This window comes from Aedes albopictus, chromosome 2 (genome assembly GCF_035046485.1).
Source record: "Aedes albopictus strain Foshan chromosome 2, AalbF5, whole genome shotgun sequence".
NCBI classification, from domain to species: Eukaryota; Metazoa; Arthropoda; class Insecta; order Diptera; family Culicidae; genus Aedes; species Aedes albopictus.
This window is the reverse complement of record NC_085137.1, coordinates 350,366,881-350,390,771: the sequence shown is the minus strand read 5'-3', so window position 1 is coordinate 350,390,771 and position 23,891 is coordinate 350,366,881. Positions and strand designations below refer to the sequence as shown.

Sequence of the window (23,891 nt, the reverse complement as noted above, 5' to 3'; positions counted from 1 at the left end):
TTTGAAAAAATAATAGAAAGTGAAAAAGCAAAAGAGTGTTTTACTTGGGTTCTTGACCATCGAAACGTGCCGACCCGAAGAGTCTCGCTCGCTAGGCGTGGTCCTTCCGACCCGCCAAGTAACAAATGTGTCGAAGACAAAGTACATGATGGCAAAGGGCTCCAGGGAGGAATCACCGCGCCCGCCACTCCGAATTTATATCGACGGTGATGAAATCAAGGCGGTTGAAGAATACGTGTACTTGGGCTCACTGGTGACCGCCGACAACGACACCAGCAGAGAAATTCAGAGGCGCATTGTGGCAGAAAATCGTGCTTACTTTGGACTCCGCAGAGCTCTACGATCGAATAAAGTTCGCCGTAACACGAAGTTAACTATCTACAAAACGCTGATTAGACCGGTTGTCCTCTATGGGCACGAAACATGAACCCTACGTGCAGAGGACCAACGCGCCCTTGGAGTTTTCGAACGGAAGGTGTTGCGTACCATCTACGGCGGAGTGCAGATGGAAGACGGAGTGCGGAACTGAAGACAGACAGCCATGGACCGAGTGGAATGGAGACGGCTAGCCTGATCGGTAAGGTAAAGATCGAGCTCAGAAGCTCATCTCCACACTACTCGCGCTATCTTCTCAGGTGTCTGTCGCGCAGATTCTCCTTACAACGCTCTATAGCAAAAAAAAAACAAACAAGGAAATCCAAGAGATCTCATGGGCATTTCAGGGGATCTCAGGGGCGTTTTAGGTGCATTCCAGGATTTATCGAGGGCGTTTTGCAGGTGTTTCAGAGGACTCAAGGGGTTCAGGGAGTCTCCGGAGAGTTTCAGGGAGTATCCGAGTAGTTCAGGTGATCTCAGGGGTTTTCAAAGGGGTACCAGGGGATCTCAGGTTTTTTATGGAGATACAGGGGCTTGAAAGGGAGTTTCAGGAGCGATTAAAGGAGTCTCAGGAGTTTCTAGAAGTGTCTCAGGTACGACCCTGGAGTTCTCTGAATCCCGCTGAAACGCTCCTTAAATTTCTTGAAACGTCTCTGAAAGGGCTTTAATCCATCTCAAACAAATATCAAACCACCAAAAATCCTCATGAAACCCCCCTGGAGTGCCTCTGAAGCGCACCTAAAACACTTTCGGCCTTCTTAAATTCCCTCTGGCCCTCGAAAGGAAAACCTTAACTCAAATGTCTGTCAGTCATATAATAACATGTCACAGAGAAACAGAAACACTGCAAACTAAACTAGTTCAAAAGATTTTAGGGCAACTCACGGGATAATTCACGTGAAATTCGGTTGTTGTTAAGTGTCATTTGTTTATCCAAATAAATGCGATTGCTAGCAAACAAGCAAATAATGCCAAATACCATATTGCTGATATCAAATCCGGTCTTGTTTTTAAGAATATATATCTTAATAAAACCTACGAAAATCAGTTCACATACAGTCAAATGGCACGCTTAGTGTACATAAATCAGTAGATAAATCACAATCAGTAACATAGCAAGAAGAAAACATAACAGAGAGTGTTCCGAAACCGTGAATTCTAAAGATAGTTTGAAAAGTGAAATATGTAATGAAATCACAAATTAGAATCACATCTTTTACCCTTAACATATTTTCACCTGAAAAGCTGAAAGTTTTTTGCGATATTAGTTATCATAGCCAGAATAACTATCTAAAATGAATGTGTATAGAATCAAACTACTCGTAAGCTGCAGTTCGTTCTCAACGTATATCGTCCAACAGTTTTTGAGTTCAGTAGAATCAAACCACAATCCGAAAATACGGTAAAAATCCACGTGACCAGCAATTTAGGCAACATTGATAACATTGTGGAATTAGCACGCGTAGCGTAGTCTCTAAGTTCACGGCAAACCTCCTACGATACGCAAACTTTATCCATCATCATAAACTCCCACACAATGAGACTACACCGGGCAGGACTTTGAAACATTATGACCAGCTGGAAATACATATTGGTTTCCGTATCGATCGGGCAGTTTAATCTTTGCGCACGCTCAAATTAAGTTTCTTCAATTCGGTTTCCCTGAATGATAAGACGCTAGTGTGTGGCATTGGAACGTTTCCAATTGGATGTAAATTATCACAGAACCATTGGGTGTCAGAAGTTGATTAACTTGATAATGACGTCGTGATTGATCACTTTTTTGTTTTTATTTTTTGTAAGCTTATTTTATGGATCTGTTTATGTGGGGCTTGTACCGCCAATCAGTAAAATGATAATTATAAAGGGGTTCCAGGTATGCTATCTACTTCTTACAAGCATCGTCAAATTAATGTTCCGGTCGGTCCGGTGGGCATAGACAATCATCACAGCTGAGTTGCAGGCTTTGTTAACCTGTCACAGTTAAAACGTAACTCAAAAAAAAAGTAAAACAAGAACATGATGATGAAAAATAAAAAAAAAGATAAAAATCAGAAAAAAAAATAATAGAAAGAACAAGAACAAATAAGGGAAGAAGAAGTTGAAGGACAATAAGCATTGAACATATGATGCGAAAAATTACTCAAGGGTTATTGTATGATGAGCTAATAAACTTTAAAGCAAATTCCTTTCATATTTCTGAGTTAAATTTAACATTTTCCCAAACAATGTGTTTAGCGATTGTGCAATACACCTTCAAACTTTCCTCAAACTTACTACGATGAGTATCGCACATGTAATGAAAATTGGAATCAATTCTAGCTCTAAAGTAATCATTAAACCCGATTTCGTAATCAAAATGTGTTTTACCATTAACATTTATGCAGAATAGTGATTCTATTGGATCTATTGGATTGAATAGTGATTTAATCGTGCTCAACACTTTAAACTAAAACAATGAAACATTTAGAAAATTTGTAAGAGCTTTGAAACGCTCTTCACTTTTTAGAATCTCAAATTAAATTAGATAAATTTGTTTAGCTCTTACAAAGCAATTTCACTGATTGATCAATTTCATCCCGGCACTGACCGGCACAGTCATTTCAGTTCCTAATGAAAACTACATGCAAAAATGAAAAAATATACCTTTCAATGAATGCACTACATCCATTTTACATTATTTTAGTTATCTGTGTAGAAAAATATTTGGTTTTTGAAAAACATGCTGGAGGTTTATTCTAACATATACAATTTGATAATTACATTTTCAACATCTTATTAATCTATAATTTTCAAAATCCAGCTATAAAGCCGTTTATTAATCTCTTGTACAGAAATAATGTTTGCTGGGTAGAGTACTAAGCTGAGAAGCAGAAAAATAAGGTTGAAAACGGAAATTTAAAATTATTTAATGAATCACAATTAGAAGAGGGTAAACGTTACTGTATCTATGGCACAGTAGATTCAACGAGAAGAAAAAAAAACTACGATGTTCAAATGCTTCGCACGTCCTGCAAAATAAACATCATCAAGCGAAGATTAACTCAGTTTACAACTTCTCTGCAAACTATCAATGACTCATTGAAGCAGCTTCCTAGTACACACTTTCCTCACCAGTCACGAGCAAGTCACACCTCCATCATTGAAGTCCATATATCAGTATGTGATCTGATTTTTATGGATGTTTACATGACTGCAACACATGTTCGTAGAGGTAACTGAATAACGTACTGCAATTATTTTTATCTTTTTATGACCACTAGTATAGCAAGTGTCTACCTTTTCGGCGACTACCACACTCTATGTCGGAACAGAATTTAAATGAACGTCACCACTCAGCTCCTCACCTTGCGTATATGTACGCTGACTCGTCCACACATTGCATTGCATGGGACTGAATCGGAAGTAAACTAAATAAAAAATTGTAGGTAGCTATATTCACTTTGTCCACCTTAGTCATCGTTGTCATAGATCATATTGCAACGAGTAACGAATTGCATATTTGCATTCCGGGGACATACATTAGGTTGAGTGTTGTTCATAAATTACGTAACGCTTAATCTGGTTACTTGAGCCACCCTTACTGTACCTTTTGTCAAAAAGCTTCACTTCTTTGTATGAACATTAACTCTCCCCTCCCCTCTTTTCAACGTGACGTAACTTATGTACGATGCCTTGCAGGCTGTGTGTAGCCCATGAAAATAAATCACACCAATAGTCACGTGCATGTACTAAGGGTAAACGTGCTGACAGTCAAACGGTTATGTGGGCCAGTTATAATGGAATTCTGTACAGGCACAAGCAATACGCTGTGGGAATAGTGTAAAATGAAACTTAATCAATCTAGTTGGTGATAGTCTGTATAGGCGTTCTCATAAAAATAAATCATAAGGATGGTGGATGTAGATTTAAATTCACAATAACTAATATTAAAGCACATTGAACGCCCTCCTCTTACTATACATACTATCAACGAAAAGATTGTGAACTCGAAACTGTTTGAACAAATATAGTTATTTCTGCAATAAGTAGCAAAATGTGGATTTTTGAGGCTTGCCGAGTTAGATAAGTACGACGAGTGCTAAAAAAAAATCGAGTTTTGCAACAAGTTGGATGCATATATGTTTCGGAGACCGCAGCAATCTTTGCGTGCGTACATTGGTGCGTACGAACGCTTTGCGCTTTTCTGTCACTATTTTTCTCGTGATCGCGGAATCTTCATTCGAAAGAAAAATAACTGTCGTGAGCGGTGTTTTTTTTTACACCAGGGTGCGATGATGTCACGTTTTCGATTCCCGCATCTTGTACCAATGTTTGGGGAACCCAAATGCATTGTCAATGGGGGAACCCAATTGATATTGGCTGCAAACAATCCTACATACATACATATATTTATTTGTTCCACATCATTAAGACAAGACATAATCAACAATAGTACGCCACAATACTCGGTTTGTGGCTGCCGCTCTCCATCCTCGGTCACGTCCAATGCTCGCCAAGTCACGCTCCACCTGGTCCGCCCATCGTGCTCTCTGCGCTCCACGCCTTCTTGTGCCAACCGGATCCGTTGCAAACACCAGCTTTGCAGGGTTGTTGTCCGGCATTCTTGCAACATGCCCTGCCCACCGTATCCTTCCGGCTTTGGCCACCTTCTGGATGCTGGGTTCGCCGTAAAGTGCAGCGAGCTCGTGGTTCATCCTTCTCCGCCACACACCGTTCTCCTGCACACCGCCGAAGATCGTTCTTAGCACGCGTCGCTCGAAAACTCCGAGTGCTTGTAGGTCCTCCTCGAGCATGGTCCATGTCTCGTGCCCGTAGAGGATTACCGGTCTTATTAACGTTTTGTACATGGTGCATTTGGTGCGTGGGTGAATCTTTTTCGACCGCAGTTTCTTCTGGAGCCCATAGTAGGCCCGACTTCCGCTGATGATGCGCCTCCGAATTTCACGGCTCACGTTGTTGTCAGCCGTCAGTAAGGATCCGAGGTAGACGAATTCCTCCACCACCTCGAAAGTATCCCCGTCTATCGTAACATTACTACCCAGACGGATCCGATCGTGTTCGGTTCCGCCTACCAGCATGTACTTTGTTTTTGAGGCATTCACCACCAGTTCGACCTTTGCTGCTTCGCGTTTCAGGCGGGTGTACAGTTCTGCCACCGTTCCAAATCTTCTAGCGATAATGTCCATGTCGTCCGCAAAGCACACAAATTGGCCGGATTTTGTGAAAATCGTTCCCCGGCTGTTGAGCCCGGCTCGTCGCATCACACCTTCCAGCGCGATGTTGAAGAGTAGACATGAGAGTCCGTCACCTTGTCGCAGTCCCCGGCGAGATACGAATGAACTGGATAGTTCACCCGAAACTCTTACGCAGTTTTGCACACCGTCCATCGTTGCTTTAATCAGTCTAGTCAGCTTCCCAGGAAAGCCGTTTTCGTCCATGATTCTCCATAGCTCTGCGCGGTCGATACTATCGTATGCCGCTTTGAAGTCGATGAACAGGTGGTGCGTTGGGACCTGGTATTCACGGCATTTCTGGAGGATTTGCCGTACGGTAAAGATCTGGTCCGTTGTCGACCGGCCGTCGATGAAGCCGGCTTGATAACTTCCCACGAACTCATTTGTTTTAGGTGACAGACGACGAAGGATGATCTGGGATAGCACTTTGTAGGCAGCATTCAAAATAGTGATCGCCCTGAAGTTCTCACATTCCAAATGGTCGCCTTTCTTGTGAATGGGGCAGATTACCCCTTCCTTCCACTCCTCCGGTAGCTGTTCGGTTTCCCAGATCCTGACTATCAGCCGATGCAGACAGGTGGCCAACTTTTCTGGGCCCATCTTGATGAGTTCAGCTGCGATACCATCCTTACCAGCTGCTTTGTTGCAAACAATCCTATTGGGTGGGAATAGGGATGTCATATACGTGTTGTTAACAACCTAATTTTTGTTAACCCTGTAACGGAATGGAACCTTATAAATGTACATTTTATTTTCCGTATCGGGCCCCACGTCTGGGAACTTAGATACTAAAAACAAAATGGAACATTACAAATGCACAAAACACAAACATGCAACACATAACATAAATTGTGCCCAGTTATCCAAATAGATAACGTAGTCCAATCCCAGGATGACGAGGTTTCATTTTTGTTCTTGGTCCATCTGTCAATCCTATAATCGTATTTTTATGGCAGTTCGCCTTTTAGTTCGCAGCATCTGTTGCGGCATTCATTGTTTGTTTTGGTCTAGGAATTTCTAATCCTAAGGGGGCTTGCGTGTTTTGTACTAGATCTCTCCTGAAATGTTTGAAGCGCTACAAATGCACATTAAATTTAGGCACAGTTTCACAAGCCAGAGTATAGCAAACGATACAAAAAATACGACTGAATGCAAACGTAACACACTCCATGCATCAATCGAAGAATTTCCATGAATTGGAGAATGCAATTCATGAAAAATTCTTAAAACTATTTTACAAACGTAACACTAATAGGGGTTTTGACCCCATTCCCGGCACCACAGCTGAACAAAATTGTTTATTACCTAAATTCACAACGAAACGACCGTTTTCGTCCACTTCTTTCATCTGAATCAGATACCTTATTGCGTGAACTTGCTGTTAACAGTGATTGTTGTGAAGATTTTGTGTCGGAAAGTTGATTTTGAACGAAGTAAGTGGAAAAGTGTTCATGATAGTAGCCATGACAATTGGCCAATTTTCAATGCGAATTGAGTGCCTGTGGCGTGTTTCAGCAAATTTGATACTTATATCGACTACATCATGATATTAAGTTTGCTGAAATATGTTCTGCCCAATGATTTTGTAGAAATGAACACAACATTGTGTATACTATTTGTGCAGACAGACATGTGCTACATGCTTCAAAATTATACAGAGAATGGATGTGAATTTCCATTTGCGCATTGCTAAATGGTGCAAGTTATGATGTGAGTAAGGGCACTTAAGCCTAGGCATTAGTGCCAGAGCACGTGAAGTAAATCCCCTGAAAACATAACGTTTTCAACGGTTGTTTCAGTTTCTTCCTTCATTGAATTCAAAAAGGTATGTTAAGGACAAACGAGACGGTTGAGGAAATATCCGCCATTGCTTTGTTGCTACTAAGATGGAAATCTCAGATTCTACTTCATGTGTATTTTAACATTTAGCTAATTCTACACTTATGTGAGCATTGCAGTGCATATGCTGATTGTTTTTCAGCCACATCTGTGCTGTAGAAATCAACATCATTATCTTGAAAATCGTGAGGCAAATTTTGAGAAAGAGAAGGAAGATAGGAATAATAACCCAGCGTCCCGTTAGACCTGTGCGCCGACTTTATTTTGCTCGGCGGCGGCGTGAGGGCCATTTTTGGCCGGCGGCGGCGGCGTCATCGGCGTCACGCCGGTGGCAGCTTTCGGCGGTGGCGGCGGCGCGAATCGGCGTGACCAAAATTTGACCGTAATGTCAACATTGGCGAAACAAAGAAGTTGTCTCTACGCTGTAGAATTTGTAATTCAGTTGTTGCTTTTTCATGACCATTTATGACATGAATTATTTTTATGTCAGTACACTGGATGAAGTATTTGACCAAAAAGAAACCAATGCTCAAACATCTTGTTTGTTTCATTAATGTCAAACAGATGTTTTTTTCTTGAGTTCATTTGTCAAATATTTGACCCTGTGTATTATAACCTTACGTCTGAATGAACACCTTTTTTTATTCCTGTTCGGGTCCATCACTGTGCCCAGTAATTATACCTATTGTGAAATTACAAGTATCCGTATTAGTGCATGTTGCATTACTCCATTGCAAATTAGGGGAAAAATATAGATTTTGCTACCGTTTTTATTTTCTTTTCTTAGAACCTTCAGAAGCTATCACATTTGATAATAAGGTCGCACTATTTTCAAGGAATCCTCGAATGATTTCCAAAAGAATTCCAGGAGGAGCCTTAAAGAATCTCCTGGATTAATCCATGAATAAACTACTGGAATAATCTCTGCAAGAGCTGCCGTATGAAACCCTTAAGAAACATCTGTTGAAATCTCTGATATGTATTTCAGGAATCTCTCTTAGAGACATCACTGGAAAAAAAGCTTATGAAGAATTCCCGAAGGAATTCCTAGAGGATCCCTTAAAAGAATTAAAGCAGGAATCCCCGGAGGAATTTCAGAAGGAATCCCCAATGGAATTTTAGGAGTAATCCTGGAAGGAGTTCCAGGAGTGATGCTCGTAGGAATTCCATGAGGGAGAATTCCAGAAGAAATTCCCGCAGAATTTGCACAAGGAAATCCCGAAAGAATTCCAGCAGTAATCCCCAAAGGATTTCCAGAAAGAATCCTCGGAAGTATTCCAGTGGGAATTTCAAAGTGAATTCGAAAAAGAATCCCTTAAGGAGTAATCAACGAAAAATATCTAAGAGGAATCTCTGAAGGAATTCCAGGAGAAATCCCTGAGGGATTTCTAAGGGGAATTGCCGAAAGAATTCCAAGAGGAAACCTCGAAGAACTTCTAGGAGAAATCTCCGAAGAAATTTGAAGTGAAACCTCAAAAGGAATTCTAGGAGCAAACCTCAAAGGAATTCCAGGAGAAATCTCTGGAAAAAAAACAGGAGGAATCCTCGTTAAAGCCCAGGAGCAATCCCTGAAAAAAGTGCAGGAGGAATCCCCGGAGAAATTTTAGGAGGAATCCTCGAAGGAAATTCAGGAGAAATCCTCGAAGGAATTCCAGAATGAATGCCAGGAGAAATCCCCAAACGAAGTCCAGGAGGTATACCCGAAAGAATTCCAGAAGAAATTCCTGCAAGAATCCCAGGGGGAACCCCCTTAAGGAATTTCGGGAGGAATCTCCGATGGAACTCCAAGCGGAATCCTCGAAGGAGTTTCAAGAGGAAACCCCGAAGGAAGTACAGGAGGAATCCCTGAAGAAATCTTTTTTTATTTCTTTTTATTCGTGAATTTTAACTTAGGCTAATTCTTCACAACCCTGAAGAAATCCGCGAAAGAACTCTGTGAGGAATTCCCGCAGGAATTCCAAAAGAAAATTCAGGAAGAATACCTACGCGTATCTCAAAGGAATTCAAGCAGTACATCAAGGAAATTCCAGCAAAAATCCTTAAAATAATTTCAGTGGGAATTTCAAGGAGGATTCAAGAAATAATCACCGAAAATTGTGAGGATGAACCAACGAAATATACCCAAGAGTTTGGGTTTGGCTCAATACAAAAATATTTGGAGTTTCATACCAAAAATCTAACAAAGGGGAAGGTGTGCAGGTGTCAAAAATTCGAGAAAATTGCCTTACGTAATAAATGGATAATAATAAATAAATTCCGGGAGAAATTCCTAAAAAAAATCTAAGAGAACCGAAGGAATTCCAAGATGAATCCCCGAAAAAAATCCAGGAGAACTCAGAAAGGAGGAATCCCCGAAGGAATTCTAGGAGGACTCACCGAAGGTAACCCCGAAGAAATTCTAGGAGGAATTCCATGAGGAATCTCCGAAGCAGAGATGCCAGATTATTTTTATCAAAAATCTGTATCAATACAGTACTACTTTTTGACGGGTTTTAATTTCTACTGATATTTTTTTTCTAAAACTTGTGTGAAAATGTACAAATTTTTATAAATTCTTTAATGTTAAGCAGCTAATAAAGTTTTCATTAAATTTATGGAAAATAACTTCAAATTCTGTGCTTTCTGGGGAAATCTGTATCATATTTTAAACATCTGTATTTTTCTGTACTCTGTATCTTGTATGTAAAGAAGGTCAAAAATCTGTGTTGCGCCCCTCGGGCGATACGCACCTACCATCGCATCACCTTGGTTCGTCGACCGTCGGTAGAAATGACGTTCCATTGTCCGAATAGGTAGCTGACGTGGTCATTGGTTTGACAGAGAGCAGAAAAACACAGAAGAATGCTGATTCATGTTGATGTTCAGTGAGAAATCTACAATTTGTAAAATTATAACTAGTTTCTATTGGAATACTTAGCTATCAGTGCTGAAGATTGGTGAGGAGTGAAGTAATTACCCACTATTTGTTGGATCAATTCGAAGAATTTAATATTTGTTATATTTAGATCAATATTACTCCCTTTGATTCCCGGTCCGCAATCGTGCCCAATTCATTATTCTATGGTTTGGAAACTTCATAGATTGTTGGGCTAAATTGAGTGCAAAGGGGTAAGAACTAAACCTAAAACATGTATTTGAATTGATTAAAAACTTATCCTAAATGTTTAAAACCTAATATTACATGCAGCTTAACCTAAATACGAAGGAGGCTTCAATCAGCAGAGTCGAGGTAGAAGAGATTGCAGGAGGCACTAAACGTAAGGTGAAATTGATTGTATCAAAACCCCATATTAACCCCCTATCATTATATTAAAGGAAATTTTAACCAGCCAAAAGTGTGCGTTGGTTCATTTTTTCGGAAGACGATCCCTCCAGTTGGCGCGGCCAACAAATTAAAATTTCGTTTACCCCGGAACGATGTCGGATCCAGGTATGGATGCTGCAAAGAAGACCAAAGGTAAGCAGCAGAAGTCTCCTCCTAGTATAAGGTCAGTAAATAAAGAACCCCCCAAAGACCCGTCTAAACAGACCCAGAACAAAGCCTCAAAAAGCGACATCGTCGCCAGTTCGACCTCTAAACTTCTAAATCCCCCTAAATCAGACCCTCAAGCCACCATTTCGGCTGAAAAGAGTTGTGCGTTATGCGAAAACCCGGTCAATGAGCGTATGGTGCAATGCAATACATGTGACGTGTGGCATCATTTCTCGTGCGTGGGTGTTTCCGAGGATATCAAGGGCTACAATTGGACCTGCTTGAAATGCGATACCGCGAAGGCAGCCAAAGGTGCGATTCCACGGAAGATGATGACGCGAGCTGCAGCTGCAAAAGGTACAAAGAAGGCGAATCGGAAGGAGGGGCAGATAGATGGAGTGAACGAGCAGACGAAAGAGGCCGATGAGCTAACCGGTGCAGTCGGAGGGCCAGCTCCAAGCTTGAAAGCGAGCCGGGCCGGTTCCGTAGTTTCAGCAGCATCACGAAAGTCGGCAAAAGCTCGTTTGGACGTGGAACTGCAGCAGATCAAAGCTGAGGAGGAGTTGATGCGAGAAGAAATGCAACGGAAGCGAGAATTGGCGAAGAAGAAGTTCGAGGTCCTGAAGGAGATGGCTGATCTGGAAGGTAGTGGCGAATCCGCTGTTGATCAGCCGAATGTCGTCAATAAAGTTGAGCACTGGTTGAAGCGTCACAGCGAGATCCGTGAAAAGGACAAGCAGTCGTACAAGGAAGCCAGAGATTATGATTCTGAAGACTGCGTGGAAACCGAGGCTTCGAGCGAAATTTCAGCGTCTGGTAGCGAATCAGATAGTGACGAAGAGACGTCGACGGACAGCGGAGCGGATCGAGATGGTAGAGCAGATGGAGCGCAATCCGTCGGAGAGCTCGTAGGGCGAAGGCATCTCAGGCCTAAAATGACCTCGACCAGGAAGGTCCCGAAAGGTGGAAGTAGCAACCGATCTGGAACGGAGCGACAACAATCATTGCGGAGCGACAGGAAGCTTTCGAAGGATGAACTAGCAGCCCGTCAAGTTGTTCCTCGCGAACTGCCGAAGTTTAGCGGTAATCCGGAGGAATGGCCGATGTTTGTGTCAACGTACGAAGATACTTCAGCCATGTGTGGATACACGGACGCCGAAAACATGATTCGCCTCAGGAACTGTTTGAAGGGAGATGCGTTCAACGCTGTCCGAAGCTTTTTGATGCGGCCTGAAACCGTGGGAAGAGCGATCAGTGCGTTGAAGCTGCGGTTTGGCAGACCGGAGACGATTATCGACTACTTAAAGGAGAAAATAATAGCAATGCCGATCATCAAGCCGGACGCGATGGACAAGCTGGTCGACTTTGCGCTGGAAGTTCAAAACCTCTGTGCTACGATAGAAGCTTGCGGAGAGAAGCAGTACATGTGTGATACGACGTTGATGAAGGAATTCGAGAAGAAGTTGCCACCGCAAATTAGACTGGACTGGGCCCGATACAAGAGGAAGTTGCGGAAAGCGAAGCTGTCCACGTTTGGCCGGTGGATATACAACCTGGCGGAGGATGTGAACGTGGTCTTCGAGCCGCAGTGCCGTGGAAACAAGACGCAGGAGTTCGCGAGAGGAGTTCGTAAGGAGAAGTACGTGAGCACCCACGCTGAAGTGCCGGTCACGGATAGGTATCAGCAAGCCCGCCAAACTCAGCAGTCAGTAGTCGTAGGGAGCGGAGAATCGAAACCCTGCCCGGCCTGCAAGAGTGATTGCAAGTGTCTGGCAAAATGCAAAAGATTCCTGGATTTGTCGTACGAGGCGAAATGGGCCACTGTTCGCGGCTTCAATTTCTGTCGCAAGTGTCTTCGGCAACATAAAGGTGGCTGCAATTCCGGAGAATGTGGAAAGAACGGTTGCACGTTCAAGCACCACGTATTACTCCACAGAGACTTAGCCGTACCCGGTGCATCGAGCAGTGTTACATCCAACAGATGTGGGTCTTCAAAGCAGAACGAAGAACGCAATGTGAATACGCACCAATCATCAACAGGTCCAGGATCGTTCCGGTACCTGCCGGTAACTCTGTATGGCGACGGAGTGCACGTGAGATGTTACGCCTTTTTAGACGATGGGTCAGAGTTGACACTCATCGATCAGCAGCTTGCGGAGGATCTTAAGCTTTCTGGAGCAGTTCTGCCTCTCTGCCTGAAATGGACGGGAGGTACCCACCGCTACGAATCAGACTCACAGAGTATCAACGTCGAAATATGCGGAAAGGATGGAAAGCGGACGTTATTGCAGGATGTGAGGACTGTCGAAGAGCTACAACTGCCGTACCAGTCACTAGATATGGACCAACTCTCAGAGCGGTACGGCTACCTGCGTGGTCTGCCCGTGGACTCGTATTGTAACGTTCTTCCACGAATACTGATTGGATTGAAGCATGCCAACCTAATGCTGGTGCGAAGGAGTCGTGAAGGCAAAATGGGTGAGCCAATCGCCGTCAAAACCAATCTTGGCTGGACTGTATACGGTGGCTGGGAATCGCAGGACTTTTCGAGTACAGCCAGTCATACGTACCACATCTGCTCCTGCAACGAACCAGGCCTGACGCATCTGAATCAGATGGTGAAAGATTACTTCTCCATGGATGGTTTGGTAGTTCAACCGAGCCACGTCGGACGGCTTTCTAAGGACGATGAACGCGCCATGGCTCTTCTGGAATCTCGCACTCACTTCAACGGAGAACGTTACGAAGCAGGCCTGTTATGGCGGTCCGACAAAATCCGTCTGCCGGACAACAAAGCAGTTGCAGTTCGTCGTTGGAGATGCTTGGAAAAACGCATGGAGAAGGACACGGAGTTAGCGAACATCCTGCACGAAAAGATTGCGGAATACAGGTCGAAAAACTACATCCGCAAGCTAACGTCGGAGGAGCTGTCAACAACATACGAGCGGGTATGGTACTTGCCTATTTTTCCGGTATACAATCCGAATAAGCCAGGCAAGGTCCGGATTGTGTGGGACGCTGCCGCCCAAGCATACGGGATATCACTGAATTCGGTGCTCCTCACTGGCCCAGACCAGTTAGCGTCTCTTGTGGGCATCCTGTACCAATTCCGTGAGCATCGAATAGGCGTTTGTGCCGACATCCGTGAGATGTTCCATCAGGTCGACATCAATCCTGAGGACCAGCAATGTCAGCGTTTTCTTTGGCGTGACCGCGACGAACACGGTGATCCAAGCATCTACGTCATGCAGGTAATGACATTCGGGGCGAGCTGTTCTCCTGCCACAGCCCAGTTTGTGAAGAACAAGAACGCCAAAAGATTCGAAGAAGAATATCCAACAGCGGTAGCGGTCATCAAAAAACGGCACTACGTGGATGACATGGTTTTCAGCGTTGAAACGGAGCAAGAAGCAGTTGAACTGGCGGAGTCGGTGCGTTTCATCCACATGGAGGGTGGATTTGAAATCCGCAATTGGGTTTCCAATTCTCCGTTGGTGCTTTCCACTATGAATGGGGACGAGTCAACGGAAAAGGACCTGAACATATCTGCGGAGATGGCGAGTCAAAAAATCCTCGGAATGTGGTGGGATACCAAGGACGACGTGTTCAAATATAAAATATGCTGGACCAGATTTGATTCGGCGCTGCTTGATGGAAGTCGTTGCCCTACTAAACGGGAGATCCTTCGGACGCTGATGACCATATACGACCCTCTAGGTCTCATCGATCACTTCCTGGTCTTGTTGAAAATCTTGCTACAGGAGGTTTGGCGTGCTAACGTTGACTGGGACGAACGAATCCCCGACAACCTGTTCGAGAAGTGGCGTGACTGGCTGCAATTGCTACCAGAGGTAGAGAAATTACGGATTCCTAGGTGTTACCGGCAAGTTGTTTCATCTTTGGGCGCAGCTTCCGTGGAAATTCACGTATTCGTTGACGCAAGCGAAAGTGCAATGGCAGCGGCAGTGTTCTTGCGACTCGTAGAAGGGAATCAAGTGGAATGTTCGCTGATTGCTGCAAAGACTCGCGTAGCACCCTTGAAGTACACCTCCATTCCACGATTAGAACTGCAGGCAGCAGTCTTCGGGTGTAGATTGGCGAAGAACGTTATAGGAAATCTGACGGTGAATATCTCCAAGTGTACCTACTGGACTGACTCCCGAAACGTTCTGTGCTGGTTAAGAGCTGATCATAAACGTTACAGTGCTTTCGTCGGGTCAAGGGTAAGCGAAATACAGGAATCGACAGACGTCCGTGAGTGGAGATGGGTTCCGACTCGTTCTAACGTTGCTGATGATGGGACTAGATGGCGAGATCGGATCGACTTGTCTGCGAGTAGTAGGTGGTTCAAAGCACCAGAATTCTTGATGCAAGCGGAAGAAGACTGGCCAACACTTCCGCAAAAGTTGCTTTCCACTGAGGAAGAAATGCGACCCAGCTTATTGCTCCACTTCAAAGTTCCCGAACCTGCGATAGATGTGGGAAGATTTTCGAGTTGGCGGCGATTGCTAGCGGTGACTGGATACGTCCTTCGATTTTGCTTGAACCTTCAACGTCGTCGTAGTCAGCATCCACTCAGAACTGGACCGTTATCTAGTGAAGAACTTCGGGAAGCGGAAGAACACCATTACCGGCAAGCGCAACAAGATGTGTACCAGGACGAAGTCGCAGCGCTGGAGACGAAAGAATCCACTATCAAGCGTATTCCAAAGACGAGTCCACTTTACAAGTTGAGCCCGTTCGTTGACGAATCCGGTGTAATGAGGATGAAGGGGAGAACCACTGTGTGCGCGTATTTGCACAGTGACGCCAAGAATCCTGTTATTCTACCTCCAAAGCATCCAGTAACATCATTAATATTAGTCCATTACCACGAAAAGTTTTTGCACCGCAACTACGAAATAGTAGTCAACGAAGTCCGCCAGAAGTACAGCATCTTCCGCCTGAGACAAGCCCTTACTGCGATTCGTAGAAGCTGCCAGTGGTGCAAAAACCGTGACGTTCTTCCTCAACCGCCGGAAATGGCAGATCTTCCTGCGGCCCGACTGTCTGCGTACACAAGGCCATTCGCACACGTAGGGGTGGATTATTTTGGCCCAATTGAGGTAACGGTAGGTCGAAGGGTCGAGAAAAGATGGGGGGTTCTACTGACTTGTTTAACGGTAAGGGCCGTTCATATTGAGGTAGCGCACTCTCTGACAACTAGTTCCTGCATAATGGCATTGAGGAACTTCACGGCACGTAGAGGTACACCGGTCAGCTTTTACAGCGACAGGGGTACCAATTTTGTGAGCGCAAACCGGGAGCTTCAGGAAGCCATGGAAGCGGTCAATCAGAACCAGCTGATGCGTGAGTTTGTCACCTCATCTACTGCTTGGCAGTTCAACCCACCGGCGGCGCCCCACATGGGCGGCAGTTGGGAGAGGCTCATCCAATCGGTCAAGCGAAACCTGATGGAAGTTCTACATGCGCGACGACCAACTGATGAGGAGCTGCGCAATGCGTTGACGGAAATAGAAGGTGTGCTGAATACACGCCCTCTGACACACGTGCCCATTGATGACGAAGCAGCACCAGCGTTAACCCCCAATCACTTCCTGTTGGGTTCATCGGACGGTTCCAAACCTTTGTCTCTGGTTGATGCGGATACTGCTGCACTACGGCGAGGTCACCCAACCTCCCAATGGTTGGCGAATCTCTTTTGGAAGCGATGGGTTAGGGACTACCTACCCGACATAACCCGTCGTACAAAATGGTATGAGCAGGCGAAACCTCTCCAAGTGGGTGACGTAGTAGTCATTGTGGACCCTGAGCACCCCAGAAGCTGTTGGCCCAAAGGACGGGTCATCGGAGTAACCAGCAGTGGAAGACAAACTCGTAAGGCTACCGTGCAAACATTGCATGGAATCTACGAGAGACCAACCGTGAAGCTGGCGGTGTTGGATGTTCGGCGCGAGATGGAGTAAGCGGAACCGGAAGGCCAGGTCCGCGTACCGGGGGGGAGTGTTGCGCCCCTCGGGCGATACGCACCTACCATCGCATCACCTTGGTTCGTCGACCGTCGGTAGAAATGACGTTCCATTGTCCGAATAGGTAGCTGACGTGGTCATTGGTTTGACAGAGAGCAGAAAAACACAGAAGAATGCTGATTCATGTTGATGTTCAGTGAGAAATCTACAATTTGTAAAATTATAACTAGTTTCTATTGGAATACTTAGCTATCAGTGCTGAAGATTGGTGAGGAGTGAAGTAATTACCCACTATTTGTTGGATCAATTCGAAGAATTTAATATTTGTTATATTTAGATCAATATTACTCCCTTTGATTCCCGGTCCGCAATCGTGCCCAATTCATTATTCTATGGTTTGGAAACTTCATAGATTGTTGGGCTAAATTGAGTGCAAAGGGGTAAGAACTAAACCTAAAACATGTATTTGAATTGATTAAAAACTTATCCTAAATGTTTAAAACCTAATATTACATGCAGCTTAACCTAAATACGAAGGAGGCTTCAATCAGCAGAGTCGAGGTAGAAGAGATTGCAGGAGGCACTAAACGTAAGGTGAAGTTGATTGTATCAAAACCCCATATTAACCCCCTATCATTATATTAAAGGAAATTTTAACCAGCCAAAAGTGTGCGTTGGTTCATTTTTTCGGAAGACGATCCCTCCAGTTGGCGCGGCCAACAATCTGTATATCTGGCATCTCTGCTCCGAAGAATTTGGAAGTGAAAGCTCCAAAGGAATTCCAAGAGGAAACTCTGAAGAAATTACAGGAGGAATCCCAGAAGCAACTCTAGGAGGAATCTCTGAAGGAATTCTAAATGAAATATCCGAAGAAACTCAAGGAAGAATTCTAGGAAGAATCTCCGAAGGATTCCCAGGAGAAATCCCCGGAGGAATTTAAGGAGGAATCCCTGAAAGAAGTTCAGGAGGAATTTCCGAAGGAACTCTAGGAGGAATCCCCGAAGGGTTTCCAACCGAAATCCTCGTTTGATTTCCAAGAGGAATCCCATAGGAACTCCAGGAGTAATTTCTGAAGGAATTCCCGAAGGAATCCCGAAGGAACTTTAATTCCATGAGGAAATCCAGGAGAAATCCAGGAGGAGTTCTAAGAGAATTTATTAAAGAAATTCCAGGAGGAAACCCTGAAGAAATTCCAGGGGAACTCCACGACGGAGTATCAAATGAAAACTCTGAAAGAATTTCTGGTGGAATCCATGATGTAAGTCTAGGACGAATCCTCGAAGGAATTCCAGAAGAAATCTCCAAAAGAATTTTAGGAAGATTTCCTGAAGGAACTCTAGGAGAGACCCCCGAAGAAATTGTACGAGAAACCCCAGGAAGAATTCCAAGAAGGATGTTTAAGTTGTATCTTCGAAGGAATTTCAGGAGGAATCCCCAAAGGCAGTTCAGGAGGAATCCACGACGGAATATTAGGAGGAATCCTTGAAAGAATTTCAGAAGAAATTCTAGGAAAAACCCTGAAGGAAATCTAGGAAGAATCCCCGTAGGAATTTCAAGAGGAATCTTCGAAATAATTCCAGGGGGAATTTCCGAATGATTTCTTTGAAGAATCTCCAAACAAATTCCAGGAGAAATTTGCGTAGAAATTTCAGGAGGAATGCTCGGAGGAAGTCCATGAGGAATCCCCGAAGAAATTGCAGGAATGCCAGGGGGAATCCCCGAAAGAATTCCGGTAGCAATCTCCGAAGGATTTCCAGGTGGAATTCTTGATAGGATTTTCAGCGGAATCTCCCGAGGAAATCTTTCTGGGTAGAGGGATCCTTGCAGGATTTGTAGGAGGAATCCCCGAAAGATTGTTAGGAGGAGTCCCCGAAAGAATTCCTGGAGGAATTCCAGAACGAAATGCTTGAGGATTTCTCCATGAGAAATCCCACAATAATATCCTGGAGATATGCCTGATGATATTCCTAAGGTTATTCTCGAAGGAACTTTAACAAGATTCCCTGAAAGAACTCCTGTAAGAAATCTCTGCTATAACTCCTGGTGCATCTGTAAGTCCACCTGGAAAAATCTCAGAAAGAACCCCAAGAGCAATCCCTTGAAAAACTCATGGATGAATTCCTAACTGAATTTCTCGAGGAATCCCCTAAGGTTATCCTAAAGGAATCTGAATGAACTTCTGAAGGAATCCCTGAAGAAATTCAGGAGAAACCTCTGAAGAAACATCTTCATGAATGCCAGAAACTCCTGGTGGAATCTATGAAGGAACTCTTGGACTTATTTCTGTAAGAACTCCTGTATGAATGTCTAGAAGAACTTAATAAAACAGCTGTATTCGAATTTTGTCTAGATTTCGAACGTCAAGACTAGATAAGCCATTTCAAAGTTAAATTCTATCGCAGTCGAATCCAAAAATCGTTAACTGTTGTTCGACAGAACAACACTGGACGAAAAATCGGCAATAATTGAGTCCTGAGGAAGGTACCAAATGTAACCGAAACGTCGGACAAGATATAATAATAGCTGTATTTTAAATGTATCAAAACTAGAAAAGCCATTACAAAGTAAAATTTTTAAAGGAACTTCAAAAGGAATCCCTGCAGGAACTCCTAGACTAATTTCTAGGACCTTCTTCCTGAAAGAACTTCTAACGGAACTTTTGATGGATCTCCAGGAGGCATCTATGAATCCTCCTGAAAAAATCTCTAAAGGGACTTCTGAAAGAATACCCGAGCGAATTTCTGTTGAAATAGCCTAAAGAACCTCTGAAGGAACTCCTAATGAACACCTGGAGGCATTCCTGAATCCTTCTGGAATTGTTGAGGAGATCCCTGAAGGAACTCCTGAAGAGGTCACCGAAGGAACTTTTGGAGCATTTCTTGAAAGAACTACTATACTGCATGAATCCTTGAAAATGTTCATGACTTAATCTATGGCGAAACTTCTGTAGGAATATCTGAAGGAACTCCTAGATAAATCCCTAAAAGAACTCCTGAAAGGATTTCTTAAAAATTTCCATGAGGCATACCGATAGGAATTTCTGGAGGGATTGTTGAAAAAATTCCAGGAAGGATTTCCTGAAGGAACCCTTGATGGAACTCCTGGAGTGATTTCTGAAGAATGCAGAACGCCAGGAGAAACCCGTTGTTGGAATTCTAGAGGAATTCTCCTCTAGGAGAATCTCTGAAGAAACTTCTGGAATAATTCCTGAAGAAACTCCTATATGAATTCCTGAAGGAATTTCCGAAGAAATCTCTGGAGAAACTCTCTGACTAATCTCTGAAGGGCCTCCTATTGGATCCCCTGATGAATCTTCTGGATGAATCTCGGATGTATTTCTAGGAGGAATCCCTGAAACCACCTGAAAAAAATCTGATCGTACTCCTGGTGAGACCTTCCTGAGAGATCATCTGAAAAAAAAATGCGTGTTGAAACTCCTAGAGGCATCCCTGAATCTCTGAAGGAACTACTGGAGACATCTTTGAAGAAACTCTTAAGGAACTTCTGAAAAGTTCTTTGATTGGAATTTTAGAGAAATTTTCGAAAGAGTTTTAGTATTTTATCTCAACTTAATGTTAACAAAATTTTGTTCGCACCCTGATCACCGGCGTGAAAAATGAAAATCGGCGGCGTGACAAACATCGGCGTATGGCGCGCCGCCGATATCGGCGTCGGCGTCGGCGTGGGGCAAAAACTGTCGGCGGCGGCGGCGTGGCGCGGCGGCGCACAGGTCTACGTCCCGTATCACCTTAATCATATGATTTATGAATGGATAACATGATTGCCTCACATTTTTGAATTATCTTCCAACCAATTAGACTGCAGAGTTAGCCTGGCCATTTTAATATGTGTATCACATCTCCGATGTGCTGCAAATATGAATCCTGACAAGAAAATATCAGAAGAAGTTTTGATATTTCCAGGGTGCTTTACAAGCACTAGAATACAACATAAATATTTACTCTATTGAACTCTTAACACTTAGTAAAGATAAAACTTGATCGCTATAGTGATCCCAGGTTCCCGTCCGCGCCATTGCCGTAAACAATGCATTCACTGGTAATTGTTGTGCCCAACGAACTAAAATTAAGGTGATCCGAATTTGTGAGTTAGAAATTTGACTTAAAAAAATGAATTCGCAATTAATCTTCGAGCGATCGCGCTGTTGTATTTTGTATAGGGTAACGGTTGAATTTTGGACCCCTAGAGGACATTAGTTTGAATTTAAGTCAAAATCAAACAGATTCAGAGGGTATTTACACATAATCATGATGTTAGTATGTTCATAAAAGCCGCCACTGTCCATTGAAAATACCCACAAGGTCATTTCTGGCTGAAAATTTGATACAAATAACTGATTTTTGAAGCTTCAGTTTTCACTGTTTTGGACACCCCAATATATTTTGGACCCTCTTCAGTATATATTTTGGACACCCGGTATTTAAACACGTTTGAAACTATTTTGGAAGAATTTGCCGCTGGAATATGCTGGATCACACCCTAATTACTTGATTGACAAAGGCTGATTAGACGAACTTTGCGAATTTAATGTGCTAAAATGATAAAAGTTTTTGTTTACATCTGCAAGTTTGCTCAGCATCGTAAATATCTTTTTGTAAACATGATGCGACACTCGCACGGATGACGAGATTTTCAAAAATTAATTTCAAGGCAAATAAAGATATTTCCAGTGAGGAAATGATTGCTGTCCGTGCAGAGCAATCATATTTAGCGAATGATTCTAAAATTTACCATCATCGCATCATTAAACCTGGGTAAGTTGTGATAATACGACCCAGGGGGTCCAAAATATATGGGGGTCCAAATTATATTGGTTACCCTAACACGTTGCGAAAATTTCTCTTTTTGTTCTCAGCATTAGCGTGTTGTTGACAGTGGTGGCCAACGCGCGAATTACGGAAGGTTTATAAAATATACTTTCAAGCTATGAACAGGGCCTGATCAAGGGGGGGTCAGAGGGGCGAGGCCCCGGCTCTCAAATTTTCATTTTTGCTTGCTACACGTTTACTTTATTTTGCATATTGCACAAGTACTGTTCGGAAAAATATTTTGCTCATCGCAATAGTACCTCCGAGGGGTCTCCACATTCCTGAATCCGGACCTGGCTATAAAGAAGCGGTCATCTTATATTATCGAACAGTCCCTATGGCCTTATTCCGGTGGGTCACAGAGTCAGATTCTTATAAAAGGACTGTTTTTCGGTACAAAAAGCGTACGCAATTTAGAATTTTTTTGGGGAGACTAAGAAAAATATAAAACAAAATCCGATTTTCGCACAGAATGGCAGGTAAATATCTATCTGTTTTTGAGTCCGAACAAAAACTGGGGGTCTCTTTAGTCTTCTCTACGCTTTCAACTGGCTATATATATATATCAGTGGGTTTCGTTGTCGTGTGTTAAGCAGCTGTCGTCTAGGCGTATCGTAAACTTTGAAGTTTGGGTTCGATTCCCGCTCCAGTCGATAGAAACTTTTCGTCAAACGAAATATTCAACACTGGGCCACTGGCACTGGGAGATCTATGTATTGTCCGTTGTCTAGTGTAAGTAACGTGTTCAGTCTGTGAATTGTATTTATAAAAAAAAGGTCAAGTCATGTTGGTTATGTTCGTCGCAAAAGGGGGCAAACAAAATCGGGTCTGTATAAACTTCAGTCATTTGCTTTATGTAGGCTGACCATCCGTCCCGTATTTAACGGGACAAAAAAATTTTTAAACACTCGTCACTGGAGCATAGTTAACGTTTTTGGCTCAATAATTCGTTCTGTCTAGCTGAAATAGCATTATTAACAACATGCAGTTCTGTTTTTGGTCATTGATTTGCTTTTTGTTGAGGTTCCGAAATGTGTCCCGTATTTAAACGGGACAAATCTGGTCAGCCTAGCTTTATGCTGTATAACAGTCAAGAATATAAAGTCGCTGTTGCATAAAATAAAAACTAATCATAAATAAATTATCTGTTGCATTACAAACACCATACAAAAACTCAGTTTAGCTTTCTGAAAGCAATCACTTGTCACTGGGACTGCTTTTTTGCACTCTAATGCAACTCCGGAAGCTTTCTCGAAAGATGTAAAAGCTTGAACTAATCCTCAAACATTCAGCACTTTGAAACTCGTAATACAATATTATTACAGCGAAAAACAGTTATAATCAAACTATTCCACACGGCTTGTCAGATGTAAACATTTGCAATCCAGCTTTTCACGCTATGATGAGGGGTGATTCAATTTTGACAATTCTTGCCGCTAGCCCTTGCAGCATCAGAGCTCATCATAGTAGCCGAAAATTTCAGTTCAACTCCAGCAAAATGTCTCATCTGGGATGTTTACAAGTATTTAAGATGCATTTAATTAATAAAAGTTTCTCCTTTGATTTTTGGTTTGTGATAGCCGCCAGCATTTTTTAAACTACAACACATCGAATAGAATATGCAGTGAAGGGAAAGAACTTGCTGACGTATAAATACCAAATATTTTTTTGCCGCAACTTCATGAATCCACTTTAACCTTCCGTAACTCGCGCGGTTGGCTACCTGCGTCAGCACCACGCTAATGCTGAGTACAAAAAGCGAGATTTTTCCAACGTGTTGTACAAAATACAACAGCGCGATCGCTCGAGAGTTAAACTGAACAAATATCCAACCCGTTTGGCAAGCATAAAAAAATGTTGCAGTCAAGGATGGGAAAAAATCAATAATTTATTGCGTATCCCTCACTCACATCCACGCACAATCTGATGCGAGGTGCTTCTCCCCCAGCCAAGCAAAATCTTTCCACTTTCATTGCCCATTCTTTCTAATTGCCGAGCACCGAGCGACGCAAGCAACGACGGCCGGATGAATCGCTACCGAATGTGAGTGCCGAAGGCGAACGAACCAAGATTGAACGAATGTTTACGATCTGAGTCGGGTGCGAGAGCATTCATTTTGGAACGTTCATTTGGCGTTCAGTGGAAGCATTCAGTACTGGGAATTAAATCA

General features: G+C 43.2%; 3 protein-coding genes across 4 annotated transcripts in view; 2 read left to right on the top strand and 1 right to left on the bottom strand.

Annotated features, from left to right (window-relative positions):
• The window catches only part of LOC109419421 (anion exchange protein 3), a 205,510-nt gene that overhangs the window by 135,815 nt on the left and 45,804 nt on the right, over nucleotides 1–23,891 (bottom strand). The gene's annotated exons all lie outside the window — the stretch shown is intronic.
• Nucleotides 10,164–16,229, top strand: LOC115257462 (uncharacterized; the record flags this gene model as incomplete). Its single annotated transcript, XM_062854757.1, has 2 exons — nucleotides 10,164–10,399; nucleotides 10,457–16,229. A coding segment is annotated over exon 2 (5,361 nt), but the record flags the coding sequence as incomplete, so codon positions are not given.
• On the top strand, nucleotides 16,223–17,350 carry LOC134288299 (uncharacterized). The gene is made up of 2 exons (XM_062852695.1): nucleotides 16,223–17,172; nucleotides 17,230–17,350. The coding sequence occupies exon 1, from the start codon at nucleotides 16,242–16,244 to the stop codon at nucleotides 16,887–16,889; it is 648 nt and encodes a 215-aa protein (XP_062708679.1). The 5' UTR covers nucleotides 16,223–16,241; the 3' UTR covers nucleotides 16,890–17,172; nucleotides 17,230–17,350.

Bases quoted from the DNA above. Each gene is read 5' to 3' on its own strand.
- LOC134288299 (XM_062852695.1), top strand. From the start codon at position 16,242: ATGGAAGCGGTCAATCAGAACCAGCTGATGCGTGAGTTTGTCACCTCA.